General features: G+C 44.9%; 4 protein-coding genes and 1 long non-coding RNA gene across 7 annotated transcripts in view; 2 read left to right on the top strand and 3 right to left on the bottom strand.

The window, feature by feature from the left end:
• The window catches only part of LOC120815186 (cell adhesion molecule CEACAM20-like), a 73,019-nt gene extending 65,786 nt beyond the window's left edge, over window positions 1-7,233 (top strand). The window contains exon 7 of the mRNA XM_078079820.1: window positions 6,531-7,233. Coding sequence (XP_077935946.1) covers window positions 6,531-6,614 — 84 coding nt within the window. The 3' untranslated portion in view covers window positions 6,615-7,233. The remainder of the gene's footprint in view (window positions 1-6,530) is intronic.
• LOC120815147 (pregnancy-specific beta-1-glycoprotein 2-like) overlaps window positions 1,049-27,904 on the top strand; it is a 99,419-nt gene continuing 72,563 nt past the window's right edge. Inside the window, exons 1-4 of the mRNA XM_078079817.1 lie at window positions 1,049-1,298; window positions 2,788-3,138; window positions 3,253-3,462; window positions 4,150-4,410. Of these exons, the coding sequence (XP_077935943.1) occupies window positions 1,250-1,298; window positions 2,788-3,138; window positions 3,253-3,462; window positions 4,150-4,410 (871 nt within the window). The 5' untranslated portion in view covers window positions 1,049-1,249. The remainder of the gene's footprint in view (window positions 1,299-2,787; window positions 3,139-3,252; window positions 3,463-4,149; window positions 4,411-27,904) is intronic.
• Window positions 7,496-10,743, bottom strand: LOC144383088 (complement C3-like). Its single transcript, XM_078079825.1, has 7 exons — window positions 10,308-10,743; window positions 10,059-10,164; window positions 9,886-9,975; window positions 9,703-9,786; window positions 8,646-8,726; window positions 8,264-8,411; window positions 7,496-7,831 (listed from the first exon to the last, which is right to left on the bottom strand). Exons 5-7 carry the CDS (start codon window positions 8,671-8,673, stop codon window positions 7,687-7,689), a joined length of 321 nt encoding a protein of 106 aa, XP_077935951.1. The 5' UTR covers window positions 8,674-8,726; window positions 9,703-9,786; window positions 9,886-9,975; window positions 10,059-10,164; window positions 10,308-10,743; the 3' UTR covers window positions 7,496-7,686.
• LOC120825513 (complement C3-like) lies at window positions 10,698-27,722 on the bottom strand. 3 transcript variants are annotated; one of them, XM_078079809.1, is made up of 32 exons: window positions 27,521-27,722; window positions 27,163-27,328; window positions 26,840-26,910; window positions 26,620-26,711; window positions 26,287-26,369; window positions 26,101-26,188; window positions 25,868-25,970; window positions 25,616-25,730; window positions 25,135-25,250; window positions 24,855-24,998; window positions 23,766-23,981; window positions 23,490-23,690; window positions 22,997-23,152; window positions 22,676-22,805; window positions 22,257-22,325; window positions 21,825-22,118; window positions 21,476-21,716; window positions 20,277-20,362; window positions 19,702-19,841; window positions 18,849-19,058; window positions 18,676-18,736; window positions 18,475-18,558; window positions 18,201-18,404; window positions 14,398-14,473; window positions 14,046-14,208; window positions 13,700-13,807; window positions 13,434-13,590; window positions 13,016-13,179; window positions 12,116-12,271; window positions 11,669-11,728; window positions 11,400-11,490; window positions 10,698-10,863 (listed from the first exon to the last, which is right to left on the bottom strand). In XM_078079809.1, exons 2-32 carry the CDS (start codon window positions 27,230-27,232, stop codon window positions 10,808-10,810), a joined length of 4,005 nt encoding a protein of 1,334 aa, XP_077935935.1. In that variant the 5' UTR covers window positions 27,233-27,328; window positions 27,521-27,722; the 3' UTR covers window positions 10,698-10,807. The 3 variants fall into 3 exon arrangements, 2 of the variants coding, with proteins under 2 accessions (XP_077935935.1, XP_077935934.1); XM_078079808.1 differs by having other exon boundaries at window positions 21,476-21,725; XR_013450541.1 differs by lacking the exons at window positions 10,698-10,863; window positions 11,400-11,490; window positions 11,669-11,728; window positions 12,116-12,271 and having other exon boundaries at window positions 13,025-13,179; window positions 13,434-13,615; window positions 21,476-21,725.
• On the bottom strand, window positions 14,772-15,001 carry LOC144383091 (uncharacterized). Its single transcript, XR_013450544.1, has 2 exons — window positions 14,902-15,001; window positions 14,772-14,825 (listed from the first exon to the last, which is right to left on the bottom strand). It is a non-coding gene; the product is annotated as an uncharacterized LOC144383091 (long non-coding RNA).

The following is a 27,904-nucleotide window of genomic DNA, read 5'->3' on the forward strand; positions in this document are numbered from 1 at the left end:
AACTACTGGTGCTGCCACATTCCGCCGGACCAGGATAAGTCATTTATATTAATTAATGAACTTTCTCCTTTTCGACGAGGGCGTCACTCCAGGCCGCAGACCCTTAAAAATGACTGTGTCCCCCTGTGGGCCGGACCGTCCGCCCCCCACTCATGATTTTAATGATCTGGCCCAAACCTATAATGAGTTTGACACCCTTGATTTACACTATGAGGTGTTAACATTTAAGGTCTTCAGAGCGACTTCCATCGCCGTGATCAGTGATTTAAAAACACGGTATAACAACAAGTGTTGTGTTTGCATTGTGTTCTCATGTTGGGTCTCTGAGTGTGAAGCTGGATCTTCTCCTCTGGTTCTGCAGGTCCAGACGCTGGTGCAAGAAGGTCCTCGAGCGGGAGCTTCCCTCCATCTGGATCCTGAAGAAGTCCCAGGTTCTGCGTGGAGGTCCCTGATCTGTGGGAGAACTTCCTCCTGCTCAGTGACAACCTTCATCTGTTAAACTGCTCCACAGGTCCAGTGAAGGACTTTAATGGATCCTCTAACTGAAATATGATGTTCATAACCATGTTTTCATCACGAAGACATCTGTTTGTTTAAAGGAGCGCTTCATATTTCCACCCGGAGCCTTTGTTCATCTCCACGTTACTTGAAGGACTTAAAGGGAGGAGCAGGTGGCTGCAGTCTGCAACCTCACCACTAGATGTCACTAAACACTACACGCTGTCCTCAACAGACACTTTCATGTTGTAATGGAAATATATGAACATTAAATGAATAAAGCAACACTTGTGTGAGTTGACAGCTTGTTTGTGTTGTTTGTGTCCTGCAGTGAATGTGAGGAAGACGTATGAAGAGCTGCAGAGAGGACATATTTATCTACATGTTAACAGGAGGACGTCACACTGCAGCCTTTCACTTAATGTGAATTATTACAGAGAATGAAGAGACGTTTATGCTGCTTACAGGTTCATCAAGATGATCTTCACATATTAACAACACTTTTATGATGTTTCCTTTTAGCAGAAGTAAGACGTTAACATTAAAGCAGCTTCTTGTTCTGCAGCTCATGCATACTAATGACGGAAAGAGGAAGGAAGCTCTGCTGGGTGTTGAACAGCAGCTTGTTACCAACTCCAGAAGAGACGAGCTGACCTCAGAGACATCAGCCTCCTCTTTAATGTAGACGTGTTTCTGGTGACTTACTGAATAAAGAGTTTCTGATCTGCTGATTGAACACAGAGGAGCAGCTATGAGTCCATCAGCCGGTGGATTAGTCGTCTTCCTTCTCTCTGTACAAGGTACTGTACTTCTACATTTATATTGTGAGGCCGTTACACACCTCACACACACACAGGGAGCTGTGTTTTTACTTCACACACAGGTCTGATGTCATCACACACAAATAATGACTAAATGAACATTAACAAAGAAGAAATGCTCTGAATAATTTGTCTCTGTTGAACTTCCTCTAATCGTTCAGCAGCGTTTCTTTGCATTAGACCACATTTAGAGGCTGTTATTCACTCCGAGTCTCTGACGACGTTTGTTCTTCTTTTTGGAGCATTTTATTGTGTATTTGTGGTCATTTTTATTCTCTTCCTGGTTGTTGAGTCTCTTGTTGAATGTCGGATCGCGCCCATCGTGTCTGACGTCTTTGTGCTTCCTCCCGACAACAAAGTTCTGTGTTTGTATTTTTGCTAGTTTTATTTATTTTAAATGTAAAGTTTGCAGATGCAGCAGTGACAAAGCTCACCACGAGCTCACTTATAGCTTAACAGAGTTCCTCTTTCTGCTCCGTGGAGACCGAGCCGAAGGCCGCAGATCACCGGCTGTGGGTGCCGAGCGCAGTCGACGCACAGAGCGGCACAAGAGAGACGCTACTAGTGAGGCCAACGCGTTCATTAGGGAAGTTGCTCAAGACGGGCAATTTTTTTTTAAAAAGTTGCTAAATGACGTTGTGATGTCATTGCGTAATAACGTGACACTGCGTCATTACGTAGAATACAAAATAACGTTACTCAGATTGTCAATCTTGGCCAAAAATATGATTTGACATGTTTTAGTTATCTGTTATTACATATTTTTATTTGTAGAAGTAATATAAACACAACATATTTTATGTGATCGGATGTTGAATTATTGAACAATTCTAGTTTCAAGCAGTCTATTGGTAGTTAATTAACAAACTACCAAACTGACCAACAATTACAGATACAAGCTAATAATAAAGTGCAGTTGCTTGAACAAGCAACTTAACTTAAATAACGATGTGTGCACTCCGACGTTTGATTCTTCCCGCACACCCAACATCAGTCAACTGGACCGGGTCTTAAAGGCTACGACGTTTTTGACACGTTAACTAAAGCGTGAGTTTCTTAAAGCCATCACCAGTCCAAGTGCTGAGCGCCGTGTCCTCAGTGAGGTTTGATCTATATGTCACAGTATCGTTCCCCTCAGAGTTCTGCATTTCTCTACAGTTTCCATCTCCACTCTGCAGCAGACTGACCACAGACAGAAGAGCACAGAGCAAAGACACTCTTCTTCTCATCAACCAAACCCTTCTAATACTTCAACTTGAGCTTTTTCAGGTCCACAGGTTCAATACGTCGCTGTTCCTTCCAGCTGCAGAGTCCATGTGGACATCGTGGACTCTTTCATTACTTTCTATAAACTCAATGATTTTCATATTTCTCATAATATCTTTTCTCTTCAGTAAACTACCAATGAGAGTGTGTCCTGTGATGTTGTTCTGAGTGTGACTGTGGTTCCTGATGTGCTGTGTTACAGTGATACAGAGTCAGGATGGATGGAGAGTGGATTACCTCAAGACTGACGTCTGTGCTGCAAAAGGATCAACAGTGAAAATAAGCTGTGGCTACACACACCCGTCTGGAATAGATCCCTCTGATAAAAAGGACAGATTCTGGTTCACTAAAGAGAAAGATGGTGAACCTGTGGATCTGAGAACAGACTCTGAGTATTCAGACCGTGTGACGTACACATGTTATAGTAAGAGTTGCACTCTGATCATCACAGGCGTGAGAGAGAGCGACTCAGCTGAGTACAAATTCACATTGATGACAAACCAACCAGGAGAGAAATATACTGGTTCACCTGGAGTCACTTTGTCTGTCACAGGTAACATTTTAATTCACATATTAATCATCTACAAATGTTCAACATCTAGAAAACTAGAGTATAAATGTCTTCTGTGAATGTTGACACTTTAATAAATAATATTCACTGATTCAGGTCTCCAGGTGCAGGTGAGAAGATCAGATTCTACCTGGTTGGAGCTGACGTGTCACAGCAGCTGTGTTCTGTCTGATCGTGCTGAATACGTCTGGTACAAGAATGGAGAGTACTTCATGACAGGATCTTCTCTTCTAGTCTCCTCTGGTTCTACAGACAGATATTCCTGTAATTTAAGAGGACCTACTGGTCACCGTTCTCCTGCAGTGTGTAAGTTCACTCCACTGTGTCGGCCTGTGGAGCTTCACCAACATCTCACATGGAGGCACCAGACCGCTGCATGTAAACTAGAGGCATCAAAAAGATGAAGCACAACGTTCCTCAGGAGGTGGAGCCGTGGTCCACTGACCAGAGGGTTGCTGGTTCAATCCCCGGCCCCTGCAGTCTACGTGTAGAAGAGTCACTCACACACTGACACAACAATATGATTCTAATCACAGCTGTAAACACACTGGAGTCTAAATGTTAAAGGAGACACACATCTTTATTTATGTCATTCTCTTATTAATAGAAACACAAATATAAACCATCAGCAGACAGAATAATGTGATTTTCATAAAGACTCAAGTGAATTATTCCAGAACATAAGTAGAAGTGACGTGTCAGCTGGTGGAGGAAACAATCAATAACTCCTACAACAACTAGAAGTGAGAGGACAGACTCAGCTAAGGACACAAGCAGCATCTAAAGAGAAGAATGTGTGGAGATATGAACATTACAAAGGATTAAAGGCTGCTTATTGTCACTTTACACCAGCAGGAGTCTCACCTGTGACAGCTGCTGTGATGAATACTAGAGATAGTCTGAGAGAAAGACACACAAGTATTCATTCAAATGATCAACTATCTACGCTAACATCTTCTAACCTCTTAGTATGTTTATTCACGTCTCCTCCAGATGGTCCACAGCGTCCCTCTGTGTCAGCGAGTCCCTCTGCTGTGATGCTGGAGGGCGGTTCAGTGACTCTGACCTGTAGCGCTGATGCTAACCCAGCAGCTAACTACACCTGGCACAAGGAGGATGAAGACTCACCACGAGCATCAGGACAGATCTTCACCATCACTGACTTCACAGCTGAACACAGTGGGAATTATTACTGTGAAGCCCAGAACGAGATGGGACGTAGTAACTCCACCTTACGTCTGATTCCTTCTGCAGGTAAATCACACTCATTCTTCTGTTCTCTCACACATTACATCAACAATCCAGCTAAAGAAGTGACTCACAGGGTGACCAGACGTCCTCTTTCTGAGACCTAAATAATGTGTCCGGGATTTTGCTTCGTCGGATATTTGTGTTTCTGAGTCTTTCACAAACTAGTTATTCCGCCCTCACAAGTGGTGTAAATGGCGTCTCCCTTACGCTCCACCTTCCTGCGCGAGCTCTGACTGTAGAGAGAACATTCATTGGTCGACCGATCGCCATGTTGCCAGATACACGATAATTATCCTCCACATACGACCGTTTTGAGCCTTTGGTACGATACTTGACCATTTCCAATGTGGCAACACTGAGCACCTTGCCGCCTCCACTAGTTGCTTTGTTTACAGCACATGACATCTGCATCTCTTCTTTTAATATGTGGCCGTATAAAAGAATTGATTATTTAGAATTTTGTTATCATCATTGCTTTAATAAATGGACCAGACACATTAAAGAAGCGCTGGACTAAATGCCAGAAGAGAGATTTGTTTTACATTTGCACTTTGCAGTTTTGTTAAAGTTCAATAAATAGATGTTCATATAGTCATGTGTGACCTTTGTATGCAGTCACAATGTCATGGTGCGGCATGCTATACGTTTTCTGAGGTCCCTGTTGGGAAAAGTCCTTTTCTTTGTCCTGTTAATAAAAAGATGAATGTTACATGTGAGCAGCCTAAATAAACAACGGCGTGATGTTTGGAGCATTCAGGACACCTCGAGGTTTACAAGTTGCTCTCCTGCTGCTTGTTGTGACCGTTTACATCACCACACAATCACGTTCACACGCACAAACACAAACGAATACTTGCTTTCAACATGTAGAGCTCAAGAGAGTGAGTTCTTAATTGCACCACATGTCATTAACATACAAGTCTCACATTGGACATGAGCTTTTCTTCAGCGCTGGATTCTCTTCCTGAGCTGCTTGGTTGTCGCTTTGTGACTCTTCTGTCGCTAACTTGGGGACAAAGAGGACGTCTATGCAGCCATAGATATTATATATAAAGGCTAGATGTCTTTGGTTTGTTATAAACATCAGAGATGTAGTTATGACACTGCACACGTATGAATAATGTTCTGTTTAATATCATTTCCGTATGAAAACCCATGGTTACAATTATTCATAAGTATGCAGTGTCATAACTACATCTGTGTGCAGGGAGCGGATTTCAACATGCATCTTGTACCTATTTTAGAACATTATTCTATTTGTTAGAACATAACATCATTTTGTATTATATATATAATAATTATTCATATAAGTACATGTTTTACTACCAACACAATGTTATGGGTGAGCCAGCTGACCGACCCAAGATGGCCGGATATTCTGTTTCACTGAGTTAAACATCTTATTTTTGTCACTAATTCATCCTCCACCCTCCATATTTAATAGTTTACATTTGTTGTTGTTTGCTTTCTTTCCCGTGTAGGAAAAAGAGGCTCCACATGGTCAACAACAGCTATTATTGTCATATTTGTTCTCCTGCTGATCATCATCATCCTCGCTGTCCCCTACATCAAGTGAGCGGTTCAGCTTCACTGTGATAAAATGCAGATGTGGATCTTACATTCACACAGTCGTTGAATCACTTGATTTGATCATTGATTTGTTTTTTCATTCATTCTTCTGTGCAGGAGGAGAAGAATGTTCCCAGAACGGACTGAACAAAGACTAAACACTCAGGTGAGGAGGAAGAGCTCAGTGTGGAGGCCTGTTAGAACCTTCATCATATCATGAATAACTTAAATATTAATCCTGTTTGTCTCCAAAAGGTCAAACTATATCCACGTACACTCTGGTTGTACTTAATGTTCTTAATGAATCTGTGTGCGTGTCCTTCTTGTACACAGCGTGCACAGTATCCACAGACACACGATGACAGTTTGTAGATGGAACTTTATTAACCTCAATGACCTTAATTACAACCATTAAACACATGAGGCCTCCATGAGAACCTGTAGGGCCCAAAGGAGTCATTAGAGAAGAAGCCCTGCAGATATTCTACTATCTGGTCCTTTGTACTTCAGTCCAACAATACTATCCAATAAGTACTTCTTGTTCTTTGATGCAGATCCCACTGACCAACGCTGGACACCAGGAGGACGAGAAGATGGCGCCGGCCAGATTTATCGACTTTGATGAAGACCGCGAGTGACAATCTTTACTGAATATGGATCCGTCTCTGCTTTTATCATCACTGTTTTATTGCTGTTTAAACGTGTTAATGATTCATTTAGTGAGTTTACGGTTCTTTCACTGACGGAGGTGTGAAGGAGCTGTGGATGATTCTTCTTATATTTGGTTTTTAGCAAAATGTGTATTTTAAACAAGCTACAGGATATTTTTTAAACCAATATGAGCTTCATGTATCTGTAAAGAATAGCAAATGTTTCAATGCAAAGAGCTGTGATCTACAACATTTTTTTCTATGTAAGTTTGATTCCTCTAGTCCCGTAGACGTCTATGAGAAAATGTGTTTTCATGCTTATGACAATAATTATTCCCACTTTTTATCAAATGGGCTCAGACTTCTTGATATTCAAAAGATCCACAGAACATTTTCAAATGGTCGAGTAAGATTTATGTTTCACCTTCAACATTAAAGGTCAGATGAGATGTTGTTACACAATAATACATTAACTCAGCGTTAATAATAAAAACATATGTATAATATGACAAAGTGTCATGTTCAAAGTAAGTCAGAAGAAATAACTACTGTCACTGATATCGTTTGTTGTTTTTATCATTTGATTAAAAGCTCCTGAAAACTAAAACGTTCTGAATTAGCTTCTTAAATAAATAATATTATAAATACATCATCATCAGAATGTTTCACAGTTTGGGTTTTTTACACAATACGGGTTTGTTTGTTTGTTTTTTACTTTCTGCGCTTCAAACTGGTTTGAGTTTATTACTGGTTAATATTTATTAGTTATAATAACTTTAGCAGAGAGGCGTCAGGCAGATTGTTGTTTTCATGCACTGGTAAAGAGACCAAACCTTCAGAAGGTGGAAAGAAAACATCCAATAGACACATTGAGGTGTTTATTCATTTATTTTCTCTTTTAGCTGTTTCCTTGTCGTCTAAATGGATGAATGGTTGTTTCAGCAGCTGCTGGTTTGACCTTCACAGGTAACAAGGACGTAACGTGTCTCTGAAAGGCTTTTGGACACTTTGACTGTATTTGCATTGAATCCTTCTGCAAAGAGAAAGAACTAAAGCGGCTCTACAGCCGGCAGCCGTTGACGGACAGCTCGGTCGCCGCATCCTTCAGGCTCCGGCATTTATCTGACAGGCCGTCAGTGCTGGAGCACTCTGTGGGCGACGGCCAGCGCTCCACCCAGGTGTCCTTCCCCAACACGTAGACGGACCTGGTGGACAGAGACAGGGGGTTAAACTCTGTAGGTCGGCTTTAACGCTTCTGTGAGAAAGACGTCCGTAACAAACAAACATGGCTGCCACTTCAGCGACAAGTAAATCCACCTTCACATTCAGTCTGTGAGAGCAAATGGGCTTTTTTATTTAGCTTCTATCCGCCTGACAGAAGCTCCCTGTCTGAAGGTGGGATTCCACAATATGTCCCCACCAACATCTCAGACCCCCACAGGACCCGTTGACACTGATTCAACCACTCGGGTACAAACAAGTGTTCCAGGAACAGTTTTTTACTCTCATGAGTCCTAAATCGAGCCGCCATCATGACTTTTATGGCGAGGACGTCCTTTGGAGGGAGACGAGGCTCCTGAAATATGCACGTAGAGTAGAAATAAAGCCCTGGACGTCCACGTCATTCCTCGTCCTACCTGCCGGTGTCAGCGTCAGCGTTCCACTGGTCCTCTGTGGGCCCCATGATGAGGTACTGGGAGCCCTGGTTCAGGACCAGTCCGTCTCTGCAGCCTCCATGAGACATGAAAAGCCTCCTCTGGCCCACTTCAACTCCTGCCTCTATGCCTTCACATTCACAAGATACACGCAGCTTCTTATATCCACCAAATAAAAGAGCTATAAATATAAGTGTGAGTCTGGTGTTTTAAAAACATCCTAAAAAGTTCTTTGTTCATCATTACGAGGTCTTTTACTTAAAAGTCTCCTGGTAATAAACAATTCATTAAATAACAATGAGCGATGCTTTATGTAACAGAAGAAGAGCTGATGCTCCTCAAAGACACACAGACATTGACTCACCCAGTTTGATAACTTGTGTGATCTCCATCTCGTATTTGTCGTAGTAACTCTGGCTGACGTTCAGCACCTTCACCTTGAAAGCTGAAGCACAAATAAACCGCTGGAGGTCAAATGAATCACGTGATGAGAGGAGGAGTCTTAATTTGTTCAGCTAATGACCTACAAAATGTAATTAATAGGTCTGTCAAAAGATTAAAAATAGACTAATTAATCGCAGTTTAAGTTTTTTGTTCTTTTAGACACAGTGGTGGTCGTCTGCAGGGTCGATGTTGAGATGGAAGTAGCTTAGCAGCTAGTTTAGCTTAGCATCTAGCTTAGCCTAGCGATGCATAAAGTGGTCTGTTTGACCCCCTGCAGGAGGTTGTTTAGTAGCTTATTTTTTACTGGAAGACCAGAAGTAAAGAAAGATGCATTAACTGCATTAAGGTATTTATCGCATTAATCTCAGTCACATTAATCGCATAGATTAACGCGTTAATGGCCCTAATAATTAACAAATACATCCGTTGATTATATTGTTATGGTAAATATCAACCTTTACTGGTCCCGTTGTGAACTTCACAAATTGTTTTCACTTCCAGTTCAAATGCAGAATTTCCTCTTTTGAGTATTTCTACAGTCTAACTTTCCTCCTTTAACTCAAATAGATCCATTTTAAAATGTTATAATGCCTGTTGAGATTCCTTAGACATGAGCTAGATTCATCCTCATTACTCAAACTCAGATATTAGTATTTTAATTAATAAGTATCTTAATTTATACCAAAGGTGAGAATCCGTTGTCATGTTTAATCATATATGAATGTTTGATGCAAATACATGGACATGCATATTCTATTGAATGAAGGGATTGTGATATTAGTTTAAAGACACAGTTCTGAGGAAACTTCAGAATTATTAACTAAGTCTAATGGAACGTTTCTTTATCCTCATGTTGAGAAAAAAACTAAAACAGATACACAGCCGTACAAATGCATTCCAGAAAGTGACACTATCGACTCATATTGAACATTTACACTCAAACCTCAGCTGTGTGTGTGTGTGCGTGTGTTTGGTACCGTGGTGCAAAGTCTTGCAGGCAAACGTCTCTCTTTCTTGGTGGGGCACGTTCTCACTGTCGCTCCTGGAGACGCAGCAGTCGCCTGCAGATGGCGAGCAGAGGGAAGAATCAGCAGCCATTGAGAAGAACTACGAGTGGAGACACGTCCACTGACGCAGCGCCGCAGACTGTGAGCTTCTACCCTGCGCGCAGCGGCAGGCGTCGTTCCTGCAGATCTGAGAGAGCTCCTCTCGGTCCTCCCTGGGGGTGTAGGTGTGACTGCAGCGGTGATCTGAGAGGAGGAGGAGCACACCTGTCACCACCTTTCACCTGGCCTCAGGTGGGTTCCCCCCGATGGGAGGGGGTCGGTCCTACCTGGGTTGTAATACTCGTACACGGTGACCGAGGACGGCTGCAGGAGGCCCACTCTGAAGCGCTGCTGCAGCCTGAAGATCAGGACCTCTGGCTCTTTGTGAGACACCTGGGGGACAACGGGGAGGACAATTTAGCACAGCGACACAGGAAGTAGAAAGGGGCGGGTCCTATCGAGGTACCTGCTGGTTGGGAATAGATAGTAGATGCTTTGTTCTCATTGGGGGAAAACGTCAGCACGTGATGTTTTACCTTGAACAGGTGGATGATCAGAGAGCCTCGGTCACTCAGGTTATCGACAACCTGGAAGTGGTTGATGTAACGGTCCACTGAGTTTGAAAGCTGGACGAAGACAAACAAACGAATCAGTTACGACTTAACCTGAAAGGATCGGACGGGAAGTCGGCTTCTTTTCTGTCGGGGAGACGAACAAACGGGTCATTTTGTGAATAACTTGTGTGTTTTGTGTCCATTGAACCTGCAGGGCTGTAACGGTCTGATCTTATCTCCTCACAGACACCAGAAGTCTCCTCAGAAGCACGTTTGGATTGAAGCGAAACCAAAAAACAGTGTTGTTCTTCTGACGATGTCGACACTGACAAATAGTTTATAGTATTGTACATGAATACGTATTGTAATTACTTCATCATTCATCATCATGTAACCTCTTTCTGCGATAGACAATAACAATAACTAAGACAAACACGGCGCAGCAGCTTTCCACCCAAAGACACAAAGGACGAGGACGTGTCTCACCTCACTCTGATGCTCATCTGGTAGGATTTCTCCACATCAGCTGGAGGCGTTTCTGTAGTGAGACAGAAAATAAGCGCTTCTCACTGTGCTGACGTTTGGTTGCTGAATAAATGTGGCCGATTCTGTACGACGTTCAGTTGTGCCACAGTGTGTTATTCTTATAAAAAATGATTTAATACAACAAATCATTTCAAATGTCCAGTTTGTGTTGAATTGTGTTTTTCTTTTCTTTTATTATTTTGTACATCGACTCATATTTTTTTGTTGTTTTGCGTCTTTAAATATTTACATTATTATAAAAAGTACCATAAATAAAATGTACTAAAATCTATTTGTCAATAATACTATCTTACATGTTGTGTGTTTGTAAAGCACATTATGGATGCTGATAAAATGTCCACTTTTGACATAATTTTGTATGATTTTAACTATTTGTTATTAGGTCATGATTAATGCTGCAGGTTTCCAGTATATCAAGGAAATGTAACAATCTGGACTGTTTTCCACTTTGTTAAAATGTTATAATGCCTTTGTGGTACTAAAAGAGAAAATGATAAATTATGAATTGTAAAATTATGAGCCTTTTACCGCTGGATTCTTCAATAGTGACGAGGAGCTCAAAGTCCTTGCAGGACGTCTTATCGTCCACCTCGTGCAGCTGGTTGTAAAAGGTCACAACCTGAGGTCAAAGTGACAGGAAGTGACAACACATGCAAAATTAACCACTGAGGAGAAAAGTTCTATATTTCTGTGCGATGTTTTAAATGTTGGTCATCATTGACTCAACTTTTGAATCATGTTTGGGTAAAAGATCAAAGCGAAATGTTGCTGAATTGAAGGTGGTTGCGTCATCGTACCTCCAGAATCCCCTCTCCGTTCCCCCGAGCCTCGACTTCCAAATCAAGATTAGCCGGCAACTGCGGAGCAGAAGCACCGGAGAAGAAGACGTTTTGAACAGAATGACTTCAGATCACAGTTGGCTTGGTGACCTTTGCTGTACACATTACGCACTTTACGTGTTGTCACTGTTACAGCTGATTAGTATTTAAGGGCGGGGCTTACTGTGACTAACAGGTCGCTACCGTTTGTTTGTTTTTGTCTTTTGTCTCACGACTTTAAACCTTTCAGTGTTTCTTCGCTTCATGAAAGTTAACCGGAACGTTGCATTGACAGATGAGACGTCACTCAGTTGTACTCTGCTCTCCCTTTGGGCTGCACAAACAAAGACGCCGGCCTTCAAAATGGCGGTGGAAAAACGAGTGGGTGAGTCCACTTTTCCCTTTGTCACGTTGAGGCTCTCTCACCCTGGAGGAGCGAGCCGCGTAGGCCGTCCGGGGGTTGAAATGGTAACGGATTTCCTTGCGTCCCGTCAACCGGACGTCCACATCCAGACTGAGGTCACCAGGAGGAGGCTTGTTTATCAGATACTCTGAGAGCGCCTGGAGCACCACCATGGTGGACTGAGGAGGAGACAGAGCGCCCAGAAGGGGGTTTGAAGGACATTTAACTCAGATCATTACTTTCACTTTGAGATACAATCTTGGTGTGGAGAGAGAAGCTCGGGACGCATTCTGAGCCCTCAAGAAGCCGTTCACCACACGTTACTAGACAGCTGGGACTTTCTGTACATTGTGGCCACTTCTTTATTTCAACGGTCAATTTATTCAGATTCAGATTCGTCAGCTGTGTAATTTACTTGATTACCAAATTTATGACTTTGATACCATACACGACATAAATATCACGATACACGATACTTACGATACGATAACGGAATTTGATACAATACCACAAATACGATATGATACTGGTATATTTATCCATAAAAGTAATAAATAAAACATCTGTATAGTTTTTTGAACACTTAAACAAATATAAAGTATACAAGTTTAAATATTAGTATCAGCCTACAGCAAGACACCGTTGAAAACTATGTGGCTTCAACTGTAAAATATTTCACTGTGTTAAAAAAGGCAGAAAAACCCAGATTCTGGTTGACTGCATGAAAACATTGAAGTTGCAGTTCAAAGGTCAGAACCGTTCTAGTTTTGTTGTCTCCTCATGTTTCAGGGTGTAGTTCAGCTCTCTCATGGTGGAGCTTCTGTTTGTAGCTCATCCTCATTGATAGAAACGGGGTAAATGAAACGCCGTTCAGCGGGTGGACCAATCAGAGCCCGGACCACCGGTATCGCCCCGGCCCTCACCTGAGTGGAGCCGAAAGAGCCCCCCCTCCTCCGCTGGCTGTTCAGCCATTTGAAGGGCGCAGCGGCCTCGTCCAAGCGCCCCAGCTTGACCAGCGCCAGCAGAGCGTAGCCGGTCGCCTCCAAGGTGAACAAGGGGTTGTGTGTGTCGAGCCAGTGGCTGCCGCCTGGAGGAGAGAGGACACATTAGAGGGAGGAGGGAGAGCGGGAGCAACGACGCGGCGCTTTGAGGGGATCGATGGATTATTTGAGGAGGGGCAGTCTGAGCTTCTTCTCCATAGAAAGTGATGAACTGAGAGCTGATGGAGGTTGTAGAAACAGACAGGAGGAGCAGCACTGAAGCAAAGCACTGCAGCAAACAAGAGCAGTAATAGTATTTAGTGAATAACAGGATCAACATTTGGACGAGTGTCTGAGGAACCTGCAGCTGCAGCTCTGAGTAAAGATGGAGTCGGGTTGAAGGGCTGAGCTTCGCCCAGCAGAGCCAGCGCGTAGGAGGCGATGGCCACGGTGTACGGCCTCCTCCCCGCCGCGCCCAGCGCTCTCCTCAGGTACTCGGCCGTCTCACCGATAACCGCCTGCAGCAGGCACATGTGGAGGACACTATTTTAAAAGGTACAGCTACTGATTAATGGACAACAATCCGGTCGGTAGGAGCAGCGAGCCATTAGCTCATATGAAATGTACCTCTACGTTTGGACCGGTGCAAGTGATCCCGGCCTGCTTGGCCTCAGAGAGCGCGATGAGGACGAAGGCTGTCAGGGTCACCTCTGGGTCGTCACCACGGAGACCGCCCTGCAGACACAAGCAAGAGGCTCCTATGAAAGGCCTGAATAGCTCAGTAGTGAAGGAAATCTTTGGGTACACAAAGTAAAATACTTGATGCAACGTGGCAGCTCTTGAAGAGTTACTTGCTCTGTTTGGTGTCAAATGGAAACTGGACTAAAGATGCACGTGATAATTACTTATAAAAAGGATTTAAAAGGAGAAAAACAAACCGAGGACCGTGTGAGAGGAAAGAAGAAAGGCTCACCGTCATGGTAGTATCGTAAACAGGGTTGTCCTCCACAAAGTTCCCTCCGGGCAGCCGGTGTTTGTTGTTCACCAGGTAGAGGAGCGGGTCGCACACCTGCTGTTCGTCGATGCCGGTGGTGGAGTGAGCCATGGAGAAAACCTTCACCACGTAAGCCGTGATCCTGACAATCAGACGGGCCGTGATTAGAACTTCATCAGGTCACATGTCAAACAGGTCAAGTGACGAGGAACTGAACGATGGTGACGCGTACTGACTTTTGAAATGCTCTTTAGAGTATTCTATTTCAGAACTGGGCACAGCAAAAATCAGCACATTTTAATTAAAGGAAAACGTCAATATAAAAAGGTACCATGTGCTTGCACCTTCCCTCCTGTAGGGGGGGTAGGAGCCATCACTCCTCCTGTATGCCAGCTGTTTCTGGTATCCTGAGAAGAAAGAGGAAGAATTCAAAGATGTGAAGCAGGGAGATACATCTTAAACCCACTGCTGTATTCATTCAGTCCACCAATTCAGTTATTGGTCCATCCATCCAACCAACCAGCCATTCATGCATTAATGTATCATTCACCCAACATCAAGGTGTCTGATCAGACATTTATCCATTTTTATATTCAACCAGCCATTCATGAATGTATTCATCCACCATCCATCCAACCATATAGCTCTTTGTGTGGATCCATCAACCCATCCAACCAACCTCTCACCTGTGTATTAAAGTATCCATCCATCCACTCATCTAAGTATGGGATTATCCATCTGTCCATCCATCCATCCAACCTCTAACCTGTGTATTAATGTATCCATCCATCCACTCATCTATGTATGGGATTATCCATCTGTCCATCCGTCCAACCTCTCACCTGTGTATTAAAGTATCCATCCATCCACTCATCTAAGTATGGGATTATCCATCTGTCCATCCATCCATCCAACCTCTCACCTGTGTATTAAAGTATCCATCCATCCACTCATCTATGTATGATATTATCCATCTGTCCATCCATCCATCCAACCTCTCACCTGTGTATTAAAGTATCCATCCACTCATCTATGTATGAGATTATCCATCTGTCCATCCAACCAACCTCTCACCTGTGTATTAAAGTATCCATCCATCCACTCATCTATGTATGAGATTATCCATCTGTCCATCCGTCCAACCTCTCACCTGTGTATTAAAGTATCCATCCATCCACTCATCTAAGTATGAGATTATCCATCTGTCCATCCATCCATCCAACCTCTCACCTGTGTATTAAAGTATCCATCCATCCACTCATCTATGTATGAGATTATCCATCTGTCCATCCAACCTCTCACCTGTGTATTAAAGTATCCATCCATCCACTCATCTAAGTATGGGATTATCCATCTGTCCATCCATCCATCCAACCTCTCACCTGTGTATTAAAGTATCCATCCATCCACTCATCTATGTATGATATTATCCATCTGTCCATCCATCCATCCAACCTCTCACCTGTGTATTAAAGTATCCATCCACTCATCTATGTATGAGATTATCCATCTGTCCATCCAACCAACCTCTCACCTGTGTATTAAAGTATCCATCCATCCACTCATCTATGTATGAGATTATCCATCTGTCCATCCGTCCAACCTCTCACCTGTGTATTAAAGTATCCATCCATCCACTCATCTAAGTATGAGATTATCCATCTGTCCATCCATCCATCCAACCTCTCACCTGTGTATTAAAGTATCCATCCATCCACTCATCTATGTATGAGATTATCCATCTGTCCATCCGTCCAACCTCTCACCTGTGTATTAAAGTGTCCATCCATCCACTCATCTATGTATGAGATTATCCATCTGTCCATCCAACCTCTCACCTGTGTATTAAAGTATCCATCCATCCACTCATCTAAGTATGATATTATCCATCTGTCCATCCATCCATCCAACCTCTCACCAGTGTATTAAAGTATCCATCCACTCATCTAAGTATGAGATTATCCATCTGTCCATCCATCCATCCATCCAACATCTCACCTGTGTATTAAAGTATCCATCCATCCACTCATCTAAGTATGAGATTATCCATCTGTCCATCCACCCATCCATCCATCCAACCTCTCACCTGTGTATTAAAGTATCCATCCATCCACTCATCTATGTATGAGATTATCCACCTGTCCATCCATCCATCCAACCTCTCACCTGTGTACTAAAGTATCCATCCATCCACTCATCTATGTATGAGATTATCTATCTGTCCATCCACCCGTCCAACCTCTCACCTGTGTATTAAAGTATCCATCCACTCATCGAAGTATGAGATTATCCATCCGTCCATCCATCCATCCAACCTCTTACCTGTGTATTAAAGTATCCATCCACTCATCTAAGTATAAGATTATCCATCTGTCCATCCATCCATCCAACCTCTCACCTGTGTATTAAAGTATCCATCCACTCATCTAAGTATGAGATTATCCATCTGTTTATCCATCCATCCAACCTCTCACCTTTGTATTAAAGTATTCATCCATCCACTCATCTATGTATGAGATTATCCATCTGTCCATCCATTCATCCAACCTCTCACCTGTGTACTAAAGTATCCATCCATCCACTCATCTATGTATGAGATTATCCATCTGTCCATCCATCCATCCAACCTCTCAACTGTGTATTAATGTATCCATCCATCCACTCATCTATGTATGAGATTATCCACCTGTCCATCCATCCATCCAACCTCTCACCTGTGTACTAAAGTATCCATCCATCCACTCATCTAAGTATGATATTATCCATCTGTCCATCCACCCATCCATCCATCCAACCTCTCACCTGCGTACTAAAGTATCCATCCATCCACTCATCTATGTATGAGATTATCCATCTGTCCATCCATCCATCCAACCTCTCACCTGTGTATTAAAGTATCCATCCACTTGTTTAAGTATGAGATTATCCATCTGTCCATCCATCCATCCAACCTCTCACCTGTGTACTAAAGTATCCATCCATCCACTCATCTATGTATGAGATTATCCATCTGTCCATCCATCCATCCAACCTCTCACCTGTGTATTAAAGTATCCACCCATTCACTCATCTATGTATGAGATTATCCATCTGTCCATCCATCCATCCAACATCTCACCTGTGTATTAAAGTATCCATCCATCCACTCATCTAAGTATGAGATTATCCATCTGTCCATCCACCCATCCATCCATCCAACCTCTCACCTGTGTATTAAAGTATCCATCCATCCACTCATCTATGTATGAGATTATCCATCTGTCCATCCATCCATCCAACCTCTCACCTGTGTATTAAAGTATCCATCCACTCATCTAAGTATGAGATTATCCATCTGTCCATCCATCCATCAACCTCTCACCTGTGTATTAAAGTATCCATCCATCCACTCATCTATGTATGAGATAATCCATCTGTCCATCCATCCATCCAACCTCTCACCTGCGTACTAAAGTATCCATCCATCCACTCATCTATGTATGAGATTACCCATCCGTCCATCCATCCAACCTCTCACCTGTGTATTAAAGTATCCATCCATCCACTCATCTATGTATGAGATTACCCATCCGTCCATCCATCCAACCTCTCACCTGTGTATTAAAGTATTCATCCATCCACTCATCTATGTATGAGATTACCAATCCGTCCATCCATCCAACCTCTCACCTGTGTATTAAAGTATCCATCCATCCACTCATCTATGTATGAGATTACCCATCCGTCCATCCATCCAACCTCTCACCTGTGTATTAAAGTATTCATCCATCCACTCATCTTTGTATGAGATTACCAATCCGTCCATCCATCCAACCTCTCACCTGTGTATTAAAGTATCCATCCATCCACTCATCTAAGTATGAGATTATCCATCTGTCCATCCATCCATCCAACCTCTCACCTTTGTATTAAAGTATCCATCCATCCACTCATCTATGTATGAGATTACCCATCCATCCAACCTCTCACCTGTGTCAATCAATCTCTTTATTCATGTATACATCAGTCCAGCGATTCATCCATCGCTGTATCCAGCAACCAATCCACCAATTGATTTAGGCATCCATCCACTGTTCTACCGCCATCCTTCCGCCCATGTAGCCCTTCATGTTACTTTATTTCCCTCAGTTACACCTTTCCTGATGTAGCGGAGAGCCTCGGCCTTGCGATCCACCCCCACACTCTCCCAGTTGTTGGTCCGCTCCAGGTAGAGGGAGGCGATGAGCGGCAGCGTGATGCTCGCCAAGTTCTGCTCCACACAGCCGCCGGGCATCCGGATCAGAGAGGCCAGGGAGTCCTCGCTGATGGAGTTATCGATGCTGTCTGCCAACACGCTGCCTGACGGAGGAATCGGGGATCAGAGCGCTCTCCAGGGTTCATCCGTCAAGCCTCCGCACCAGCGACTGACCTCTGACACTGATTATTGTCTCCGGCACAGAGTTCGGCACAACGGACTCCAGGTCCATCTTCCCCACACGAACAGTTTGCGTCCCTGTAGAAGACGGAGGAGACACAAAGTCAAACATCAGGACTTTCCACCCTGAGCCTGAAGACATGTGGTACACGTGGTGCATGTACAGGAAGTGACGTATGGCTGCGATCTTCTTACCTCCCTCAGCAGACGGGTTCAACACGGTGGTCCAAACTTCAGTCTTCTGCACTCCATCCAGCTGTTCAGAGAAAGTTCCCTCCTTTACATCTGTACTCTGCTGTGTTCAAGGAAGGACACTCTTTCCTTTTGTTAGAAGGACAAAGACCCCTCCGTCACCAGGAGGGACTCACCACCACCCGGAGGAGCTTCCGCATCCGGTCCGACCCCCTCATGTCTCTGGCCACCACCGCCACCTCCAGAGGAAGCTTCCCCACCTCCAGCGGCACGATGGTGTACGGCACCGCGATGGAAGAGCCGGCCGGCAGCGTCACTTCCTGCGTGTGTTTGTCCTTGAAGGCGATGCTGCAAATACCTTCTGTCTTCATCAGCACCACCCGGACCTGGACGCAGATCCAGGCACGACGTTCTCTTATTCAAAACCTGTTTCATTAAATAACCTTTTGAGAAGGAAACAGACTGAACCCGGATCCCCTGACTGGTTTTCATGTTTCTACCATAAGTGAAATGTCTGGACAGCTATTGGATGAATCACCACAAAATATTACAATTAATGTTAATACCGCAAAACTATCTGTGTTTTAATGCCCATTCATAGTGAAATAAACCCAGGATGCTGCAGGCGGCTTCACTGTGATTGACAGATGCATCCGCCGTGTCTTTGTCAAACTTCTGCATTCCAACTATGGTGACCTTCGTTTATAGATGCAAATAATCAAACACCGTGTGATGGTCGAATTCCAAGATGACAACACTCGGCTTAAAGACGGCAGTCCACAAGCTAAAGGGGACGTCACGACGATCACGTCCGCTTCTAATATTCCGTCTGTGCGGTAGACAAAATTCATATATATGTTTAATTAATTCATTGATTAAGAGATGTATTTTTAACGCTGCATTAAAAAGCATCCAAACAGAGTTTCAGCTTGTAGCAAATGAAATGAGGCTACGCATGTGGAATTAAATGTTCTCTACTGTCCGGATGAATAAGAAGGAGGTGACGGAGCTGTGAGGGGATTCTCTTACGTGCACGTCGTCGTAGCCGTAGTTGTGCACCACCGCTTTAATCTCCACCTGTTCGTTCCTCGCCACTGAATGCGGCAGCTTCAGGTCCACGAAGAAACGCTTCCACGCTTTCACGTTGTGCGGCTCCGCAACACAGAAGCCTGAGCGAGAGAGAGAGAGAGAGATGAGGCTTCTGCACGTATGTCAGTGCGTTTTAACTTCATTACTTCATCCATTGATTGATTGAACTTGTGGAATGTTTTTGCAAAGTCTGGTCACTTTGTTGAGCCTTGGATTAATGTTTCTTTTACAATATAAAGTTCAGCGACTTGGACACAAAAAGAACTGTTTTCAGACGTAAAGGTGGTGACGGTTGTTGACATCTCAAAGTGTTTGTAGTCCAGTTTTCATCGAGTTAGTTCCAGTGAACACGTGACACACATTTTCCAAACAACATCAAAAGTCGGTCGGTGGGTTCGCGAAAAACACAGAGCCCGTTCATCGGGGTCATGGAGGTCAGCTGACCCGTCCATGAGACCAATGAGAACAACAGTTTGCTACCTGACTCGTATTCCCACAGCAAGCGGCGTGTGTACCTGTGTGAGGTGATGCACTGACGGCCAGAAGCCCCCACTCGGTGATGCTGTCCGGTAAAGGGAGCTCCAGGTCCTTCCACGCCAACCTGTTGATGGGATTCACATGTGTGTCATCGCTTTTAGGAAGGTGTAACCAGAGAAGGTGGAGCACGGCTGTATGCATGGATGGGCGGTTGCTTTTTTGTGCTTTTCAGTGGTCGTCTTGAGTCTCTTTCTGCTCGTATGGATCAGCACCGTCGTGGCGGGAGATGTAACGATTGTCCTCGTGATGCAGGAGTCTGATGAAGATTCCTTCTTCTTCATGAGGCACTTTTTAAACACGACCCACCCATTGCTCTGCTGTTTGGCTTCTTCCTGTTTTATTTAGTGTTTCTCTGCCTCTTGTGTTGCTGGTTTAACTTCTGGGCAAAAACTAACCAAACAGAACATGATGCAATGCTGGAGTTCACCGTGCGATGTTTGGAAGCAGAGCCAGAAGCTTTTTATCAGACAGATAACGTTGCATCGCTATCGGGTTTGGACTCTCGGGGGGGGGGATGTTTAACCGTGAACTGTTACAACACGTTACAACACGTGGGTTAACCCGAGTGGAGCGACGACCTCGTTCAACCAGATACTGAAACCGAGTCGCACTCAGGTCCTCCACATGAACATGAACATAAAGATCTCCTCTTCTTATTGTAGGTTTACTGAATGAGGAGACAGGATGGATCCAAGGCCGAAAATTATTTTGAAAAAATATATATATCTTATTGAAAACATCATGGATTCTTTTTTTTAATATTCGGTCAATTTTTAAATAAAGTTCAGATATTTTAGGTTAAAAAAAAATTGGAAAACAATTCCAGGATATAATATGTTACGTCGAGAAACGTTTTGAAAAACAAGTCTAAATATGTTTTGTCATTAATGTGAAAAATATTCAAGAAAACATGAAGCGATTCACAATTCGGGTAAAGATGCAAGTTTTAGTATTTGAATGAAATTAAAATACATTTTTCTTAGGACCTCATCTGGCCTCCAGGTCTGATGCTGGAGGTCCACGCGGGTCGGCGTGCACTTGTTGTCCTTTCTTTCGACTCTCAAATTCACTTTGAACGGCGCCACACTATCACGTCAGTTTGTTTTGCTCATGAATGTAATAAATAAAATAAACATATTTATCAGACGCTGTTTAAGTAACTTTAGTGTTTTCTCACCCGTCTGCCTCGGCTCGGTCGGGCAGGTGAACGTCCGTCCACAGCCAAGACTCGTAGAACTTGTATCGCAGATACACTTGAGTCTCGTCCAGATACTCTTCCTCCTCCTCCTCCTCCTCCTCCTCATCTTCCGCCTCTTTTTCTGCCATTTTGTTTGCGTTTGAATGGGTCAACTGCAGTTCAGCTTCAGGCCGTGCAGCCAGGACCGGGGAGTGAGCTCGCTCCATAACACGCTCTCGTTCTAGGTGGACTCAGTTTCACATACATGAGCTTTTAGTATGTCGGCACACACACAAACAACTCATTAAGTTAGCGTTATAATAATGCTAATAAGAAATAGAGTAATTACCAAAGCCTCTGTGCACAGACACATCCATTCTCCCAAAAGGACGGGCTACATAAGTGGGTCTGGGCCTGCTGGTGGTGGTGGTGGGGGGCGCTGTGGTCCAGGGGGGCACCGTGGTGGGAATCTCGGTGTTAAACTCCTGGTCCCTGAAGGTGGCGCAGCAGTAGCGGAAGGCCCTCATGCACTCCCAGCCCTCGGTGATGTAGAGGGAGCGCCTGGTGCAGGAGTAGCGCATGGGGATCTCCCTCAGGCCGTCCCGGCAGCAGCGCCGCTGCAGCTGCTCCCTGTAATGGTCCTCTGCAGGAGGAAGGAGGCGTCAGTCAGGCGTCGTGACGGCAAGTGGATACGGGGGACGGGGAAAGCTTAACAGAGCCAAAGCGTCACATTTACATTAACTGGACAACTGGTAGCATTTCATTGGCTCTCTGAGCTCACCCAGCTGGGCTTTACGCTGCAACAGTTCGGCAGAGCGCCTCCTTCTGGCGCTGCGTGGACACTGCAGGACTGAGGAAGACAAGAACATGGGACCCTTTTTGCATATTTCATGTCTCTATCAAGGAAAAACCTTTTGAAATGTAAAGAAGTATCTAATTAACGACCGGCGACCAATCTGACAATGTAACAATTACTGATTATTAAAAGATTTATCTTCTACTTATGATTGTATTTATTTGCAATAGAAGACGTGTCGCTGGTAGTTGTTCAAATATCTCCAGGTTTCAGTGGGGACTTTTATTATTACGTCAGCCTTTGATACAACGGACAGAACGCTTCACTGAGCAAACACGAGTCCCTGTGAGCGACTGCTGAGTGAGCTCTGAACGTCCTGAGGGGTTTTCTTTTAACCGGGTTACCTTGTCTGGTTTGGGTTCTGACCCCGGCGCTGGAGGCGTAGAGCAGTCCGGCGTCCGAGAACACGGATGTGGCGTCTCTGCCGCCCCCTCGGGTGCAGCCCATGTCGCCGAGCTCCACCGTGCCCCAAATCTGAGGACGAGTAGACGAGAGGCTTCAGCTTGTGTACCTCATCAACACTGATTGACCAAAAAATGACCCATTGACTTTTAACACCATGTAATGTGAATATATATGAACTCTGTGAAACAAAACACTGTTTAATTGGTCAAATAAAAAGTGTTTAAATTAGTGCTTAAGGTCCCATCCTAAAACACACACACCTTCCTCTGTGTAAGTCGGTCCCGGTTGAGCAGATACACAGCGTTGTCCACAGCCACCAGGTTGACCTTTGACCCCGGATCGCCGCGGACCTGAAATTTAAAGTTCTTCCCGGGCGCGTAGTCTCGATGAACGCCGTCCGCCGGCCCGACTTTAAGCTGGAAGGCAGCGCAGGTCAAATGGACTAAAGACTGGAGAACTAATCCTGATTGACTGGGCGGTTTGTGGTTCGGAATCAGAGTTTTGTCGGACTATTTTCAGCGGCTTGTTAATCCACATTTGTTGCTCAAGTAGCTTTTTGGAAGATACAACAGTACACACACACACACACACACACATAATACTTCACAATCAGTTGATTTTCATACACGCGTGTTAGAAGCACCGTGATGCAAACTCAGTGTGTGAGTCTCTGCATCTGCAATCTGTGCAGCTGAGATGAAGAGACTGAGACGGTCAAACTACAAATGCACCACCCTGCTGCTGATCGCTCACCCCTCCAACGCAGGAATCGGCCACATCCACCCAGATGGAGTCCGACACCACCTCTTCCCGCCCCTCCCAGGGAATGACGTAGAACGCCACGAAACGGAACGACGGCATCATCTCCGGGGTGACCGTCAGCCCGACGCTGGTGACCTGCTGACCCGTCACATCCGCGCGCTCGCCGACGAGGATTTTGCCTTTACTCAGCACCTGGGGGAGTTCGGGGAACGACGGGTTGTTGTTCGCGTTTCACTGCGGCGTTGGAGCGGCGGAGCGGCGTCTCACCAGGTAGGTGACCTGCGTGACGAGCGCTCGGTGCGTCGGGTTGGCCGGCGCGACGGTCAGCTTCAGCGGGAGTCGGTCTCCCAGAGACGCGGCGTTGGTCGGCGTGGAGATGTGCAGGTAGTTCTGTTGGCGCGGGTCGAAGGCGGCGTACGGCCGGACGGTGACCTGGTGCTTGGCCTGCTGCTCTGGTCTCAGGTCAGCCTGCACGGTCTCAGCCTGGGAGACACACAACAACGAAGCAGAGGTTTGGGACGGAAGAAAGAACCGAGGATCCGAGATAATCGGCCTTTATTGTTCAGTAACTTGTTTATTTAGTTGTATTTTCCATCATCTGAATCTCTAAATCAATGCACAGGACAGCTGGATTCCTCCGATTTGGTGTGATGGGTTTGGATGTTCAGCTCAATACGAACTTTATGTGCGCTGTGAAGAGGTGTTTCTAATTATAGAATCTGAGGAGAAAAACATAATCTGGACAAAAATGATATTAAAGTGAAAGGATGTGAAGGTGTAAAGCGAGAGGAGGATCCTGAGTGGAACTTGATGATTAATAGTCTAAAGCAGTGGTTCTCAACTGGTCTGGCTCCGGGACCCACCATCACCCCTTAATGACAAGCCGCGACCCAAATACTACCTGAGACAGAATACGTCTGCCAACAAAACACACAAAAGAGCCAGCTGGTAGCGATGCTGGAGAGGGAACTATTCCCTTTTACAGTCAATTAGATAAAAATCCCAAAGTGTATCTTAAGGACACTTTGTATTACAACATACAAAACAATTAAGAATCTTCAGCCATTTCAAACAAACTCAACAGCTTTCGTGCACAAACCGAAAAGTGGAAAAAAGACTCAAATGACTTTAACGGATCGATGACAAACACTATGAGGAGCAGCTTTTGCACAAATTCAAAATAAATGAAGTAAACCTGGCACACGCTGCTGAAAACATGGACGGACGAGCCGGCAAACAAACCGACACTCCGCTGCATTAAAAAAGTCCCTTCAAAATAAAATCACAGGATGAGTTTATTTATTTATTTATTTATTTTGAGAATCACTGGTCTAAAGGTCCGGCGGTCACACTGACCGTGATGGTTTGAGGGCCTCCACCAGCGGGCATGTCCACGGCGACTCTGGTGCTGCCCGAGGAGACGAGTATGGGCTCCTTCAGCAGCCCAAAGTGGACCAGAACGTTCCGGGCCGCGGAGCCGTCATGGTGGTTCACCTCGATCTGGACGCGACGGGATGAAATGATGTACTTTTTACACACTTTTGATTTCAAATGAACCAAACAGGTTTCCTGGACAAAACATGACCACATATCTAGTTCTAGGAGATGGATCGCGGACACAGGAGCCGCTCCTTACTGTGAGGTCAAAGGGCAGGCCCGGCTTGAAGAACTTGGGTACGTCTTTGAAGGAAAGGACATACGGAGACTCCACGATCTTGATGCCCGTCTTCTGAGCTTCAACCAGGTCGCCGCCTGCAGAGGAGACCAGAGCTGAAGGGTTGAACATCTAGAAACATAAAACCTAAACAACTTCAGCAACGACGACTTGATGGTGAATAAACATATTCAGGGTAAAGGGCTGAAACTCAGAGAACAAACTCCAGTCACGATATTAACAGGTAGCTAAAGCGCCCCCTGATTTATGGTCTGTTTCCCTCTAAATGGACCATAATCTACTAAATGAACATCCTGCTGTGTTGAAGAAGACTTGAAACGAGAGACTGAGACCACAAACTCATGTTTACAACGTTCACTGAGGGAATAAATCCAGCGTTCGGTGTTTCAGTGGCTTCATTGATGTAAATGAGGACTTCCTGTCCCTCACGTGAAGGACTAACCTGACTTGGTGAGCACGGAGGCCTTCACATACACAGAGTTGCCCACCAGGGACTTGACGTTGGGGTAAACTCTCTTGATCTCCTCCATGCTCAGACTGACGACTCCTCCGTCCAGCTGCAGGAGGAGAAGAACGCAGAAGACGTCTGACGTTATGGAGGCTGCAGGTTCGCTGGGGGAACCGATATAGATGAACATCATGCGTGAAGCTCGCATGATGTGGTGGCAACGTTTCACCACAATGAGTGACTTACGTTTGAAACCTGCTTCACTGAAGGCAACCTTCTCATCTCCTGGTTGATCCTCACCCCAAACACCACGTAGGCCGTCCCCTGAACCGGCTCCCCGTACAGGTACCTGGGACGCCATGACAACAACGTGAGTCAGTGTGGGAGGAGGAACGCTAGATGTTACATGTGGACGGTGAACTACGACCATGAAGCAGCAGGACCAGCAGGTGTTTGGTCTGTGAGAGTATTTGACCGACCTGGCCGAGACCTCCACCTGCAGCTCGCTGTCCTCCAGGTTGAGGAAGGACTTCTTGGGCGTCAGGGTGACGTTGAAGGCCGGAAGGACTGAAGCACAACACGCCAGAAGCATGAAGCATTCCTTTCATTAGACATCACACTGGAGGTGAAACATCTCCTCGTGGTACCACGAGGACCCGACGTACCGTATTTCTTCACCTCGAACTCAGAGGTGAACGTGTTCTGCTGCCGGTGGTCAAACTTTGCTGTCAACGTCCATTTTCCTTCACTGGCACAGAGAAACATCACAGAACAAAGCATGCCGAGTTCATCCTCTGGGAACCAGGAACGTCTTTTCTAAAGGTTGTTCCTTGAGACACGTTATTGTGCAACAAGTCTTCTTGTTAATTCCTGACGGACGTATTGTCTTAATCACACTCGTACGTATTGTGCATTCAGTTCATTCTTGGTCTAAATAGACGCATTTTAATCTCTGAGCAGTTTGCGGTTTGTGGATGAGGCAAAGAAGTTGATCTTACTTGACAATTTCAGAGAGAGGAAGAGTGTCGTCCAAGACGCCGTCTGCAGGCCGGACCCTGGAGACCTGTTTGACCACCACTCCGTCCGGGTTCTGAGACACAGAACTGGTTCATTACGTAACCTCTAAATATGATGGAAACCCAACAGGTCTAGGGTGTCCCGATCAATCACCACTCTTGAAATGGCTCATCGATTAATCTACTAATCGTATTTGTTTACCGTAATATCTATGGTGACGGAGCTGTCGAAGGCCTTAAAGGACAAAGAGGACGCAAAGGCTCTGAATCGAACTGGAGAGAAAAAAAATGGACAAAACTAAATAATAGTTTATTATCAAAATATTATCAATATATTATCAAAATATTTGTTCATGATGAAGGTGTGAATCATCACTGCCACTTTGACCAGAACATCTACAGTATCTGGTATCACAGCTTAGACCTTCCTGACATCTTGCATTGAAATGTATTTGTTCTAAAGTCTTTCTCGTAGTTTGTGTTTTGCTGTTTGTTTGTTTCTTCGTCGGCGTCTCGCGTCCTCACCCGTGTCTCCGGGGTTGTAGATGGGTTTGTCCGTCTGGATGAAGATGTACCCGGAGTGAAAGGACACCATCAGCACCCTCTCCTCGGAGTGGAAGCCGCCGAAGTCCACCTTCAGATACACAAACTTGTTCTCTTTCTCTTCAGGATTCAAACCATCGGAGAGAAGCTGTTGGATGAGATCGGGGAAGATGAAGAGGATGTTTACAGATTAAGGAAAGCACCGTGATGTGGAGCAGAAGTAACCTCGTCACTGATCGTCTGATTCCCGACATCATAAATCGTTCATGCTTTACGCTGGCAGATCCATATCGTGTTTTAAATACTTCACACACAAAGATTGTTGCCCCTGATGAGTCACCTGGATCGCCTTGAGAGCATGAAACCCGTTGTCCACATTGAGCGTGACGCAGGAGCATCGCTCTACTTCTGAAGTCCATGACGGTGATGGTGACGGAGACGGGGGTGGACACGCCGTTTGCCTGGAGGTAGATGTTCTCGTGGCTGTCCATCCTCAGCAGGTCTGGAGCCAGCAGAGTGAACCTGCGGGGAGTAACCGGGGAGGTGGAGCCACAACTTCAAGTACTACTGACACACGACTAGTTGTACTACTACTTCTAGTCAGAGTCAAGCAGGTTAGCTGCACATGCAAAAACACACTTCACGAGAATTTATTCATGTTTTAATTTGCTTTAACCAGGCAGCAAACTCTGAAGAGTGAAACCGATGTAAGTGCCTGAACACC

The sequence above is a fragment of the Gasterosteus aculeatus genome, chromosome 9 (assembly GCF_964276395.1).
Source record: "Gasterosteus aculeatus chromosome 9, fGasAcu3.hap1.1, whole genome shotgun sequence".
In the NCBI taxonomy this organism is placed as follows: domain Eukaryota; kingdom Metazoa; phylum Chordata; class Actinopteri; order Perciformes; family Gasterosteidae; genus Gasterosteus; species Gasterosteus aculeatus.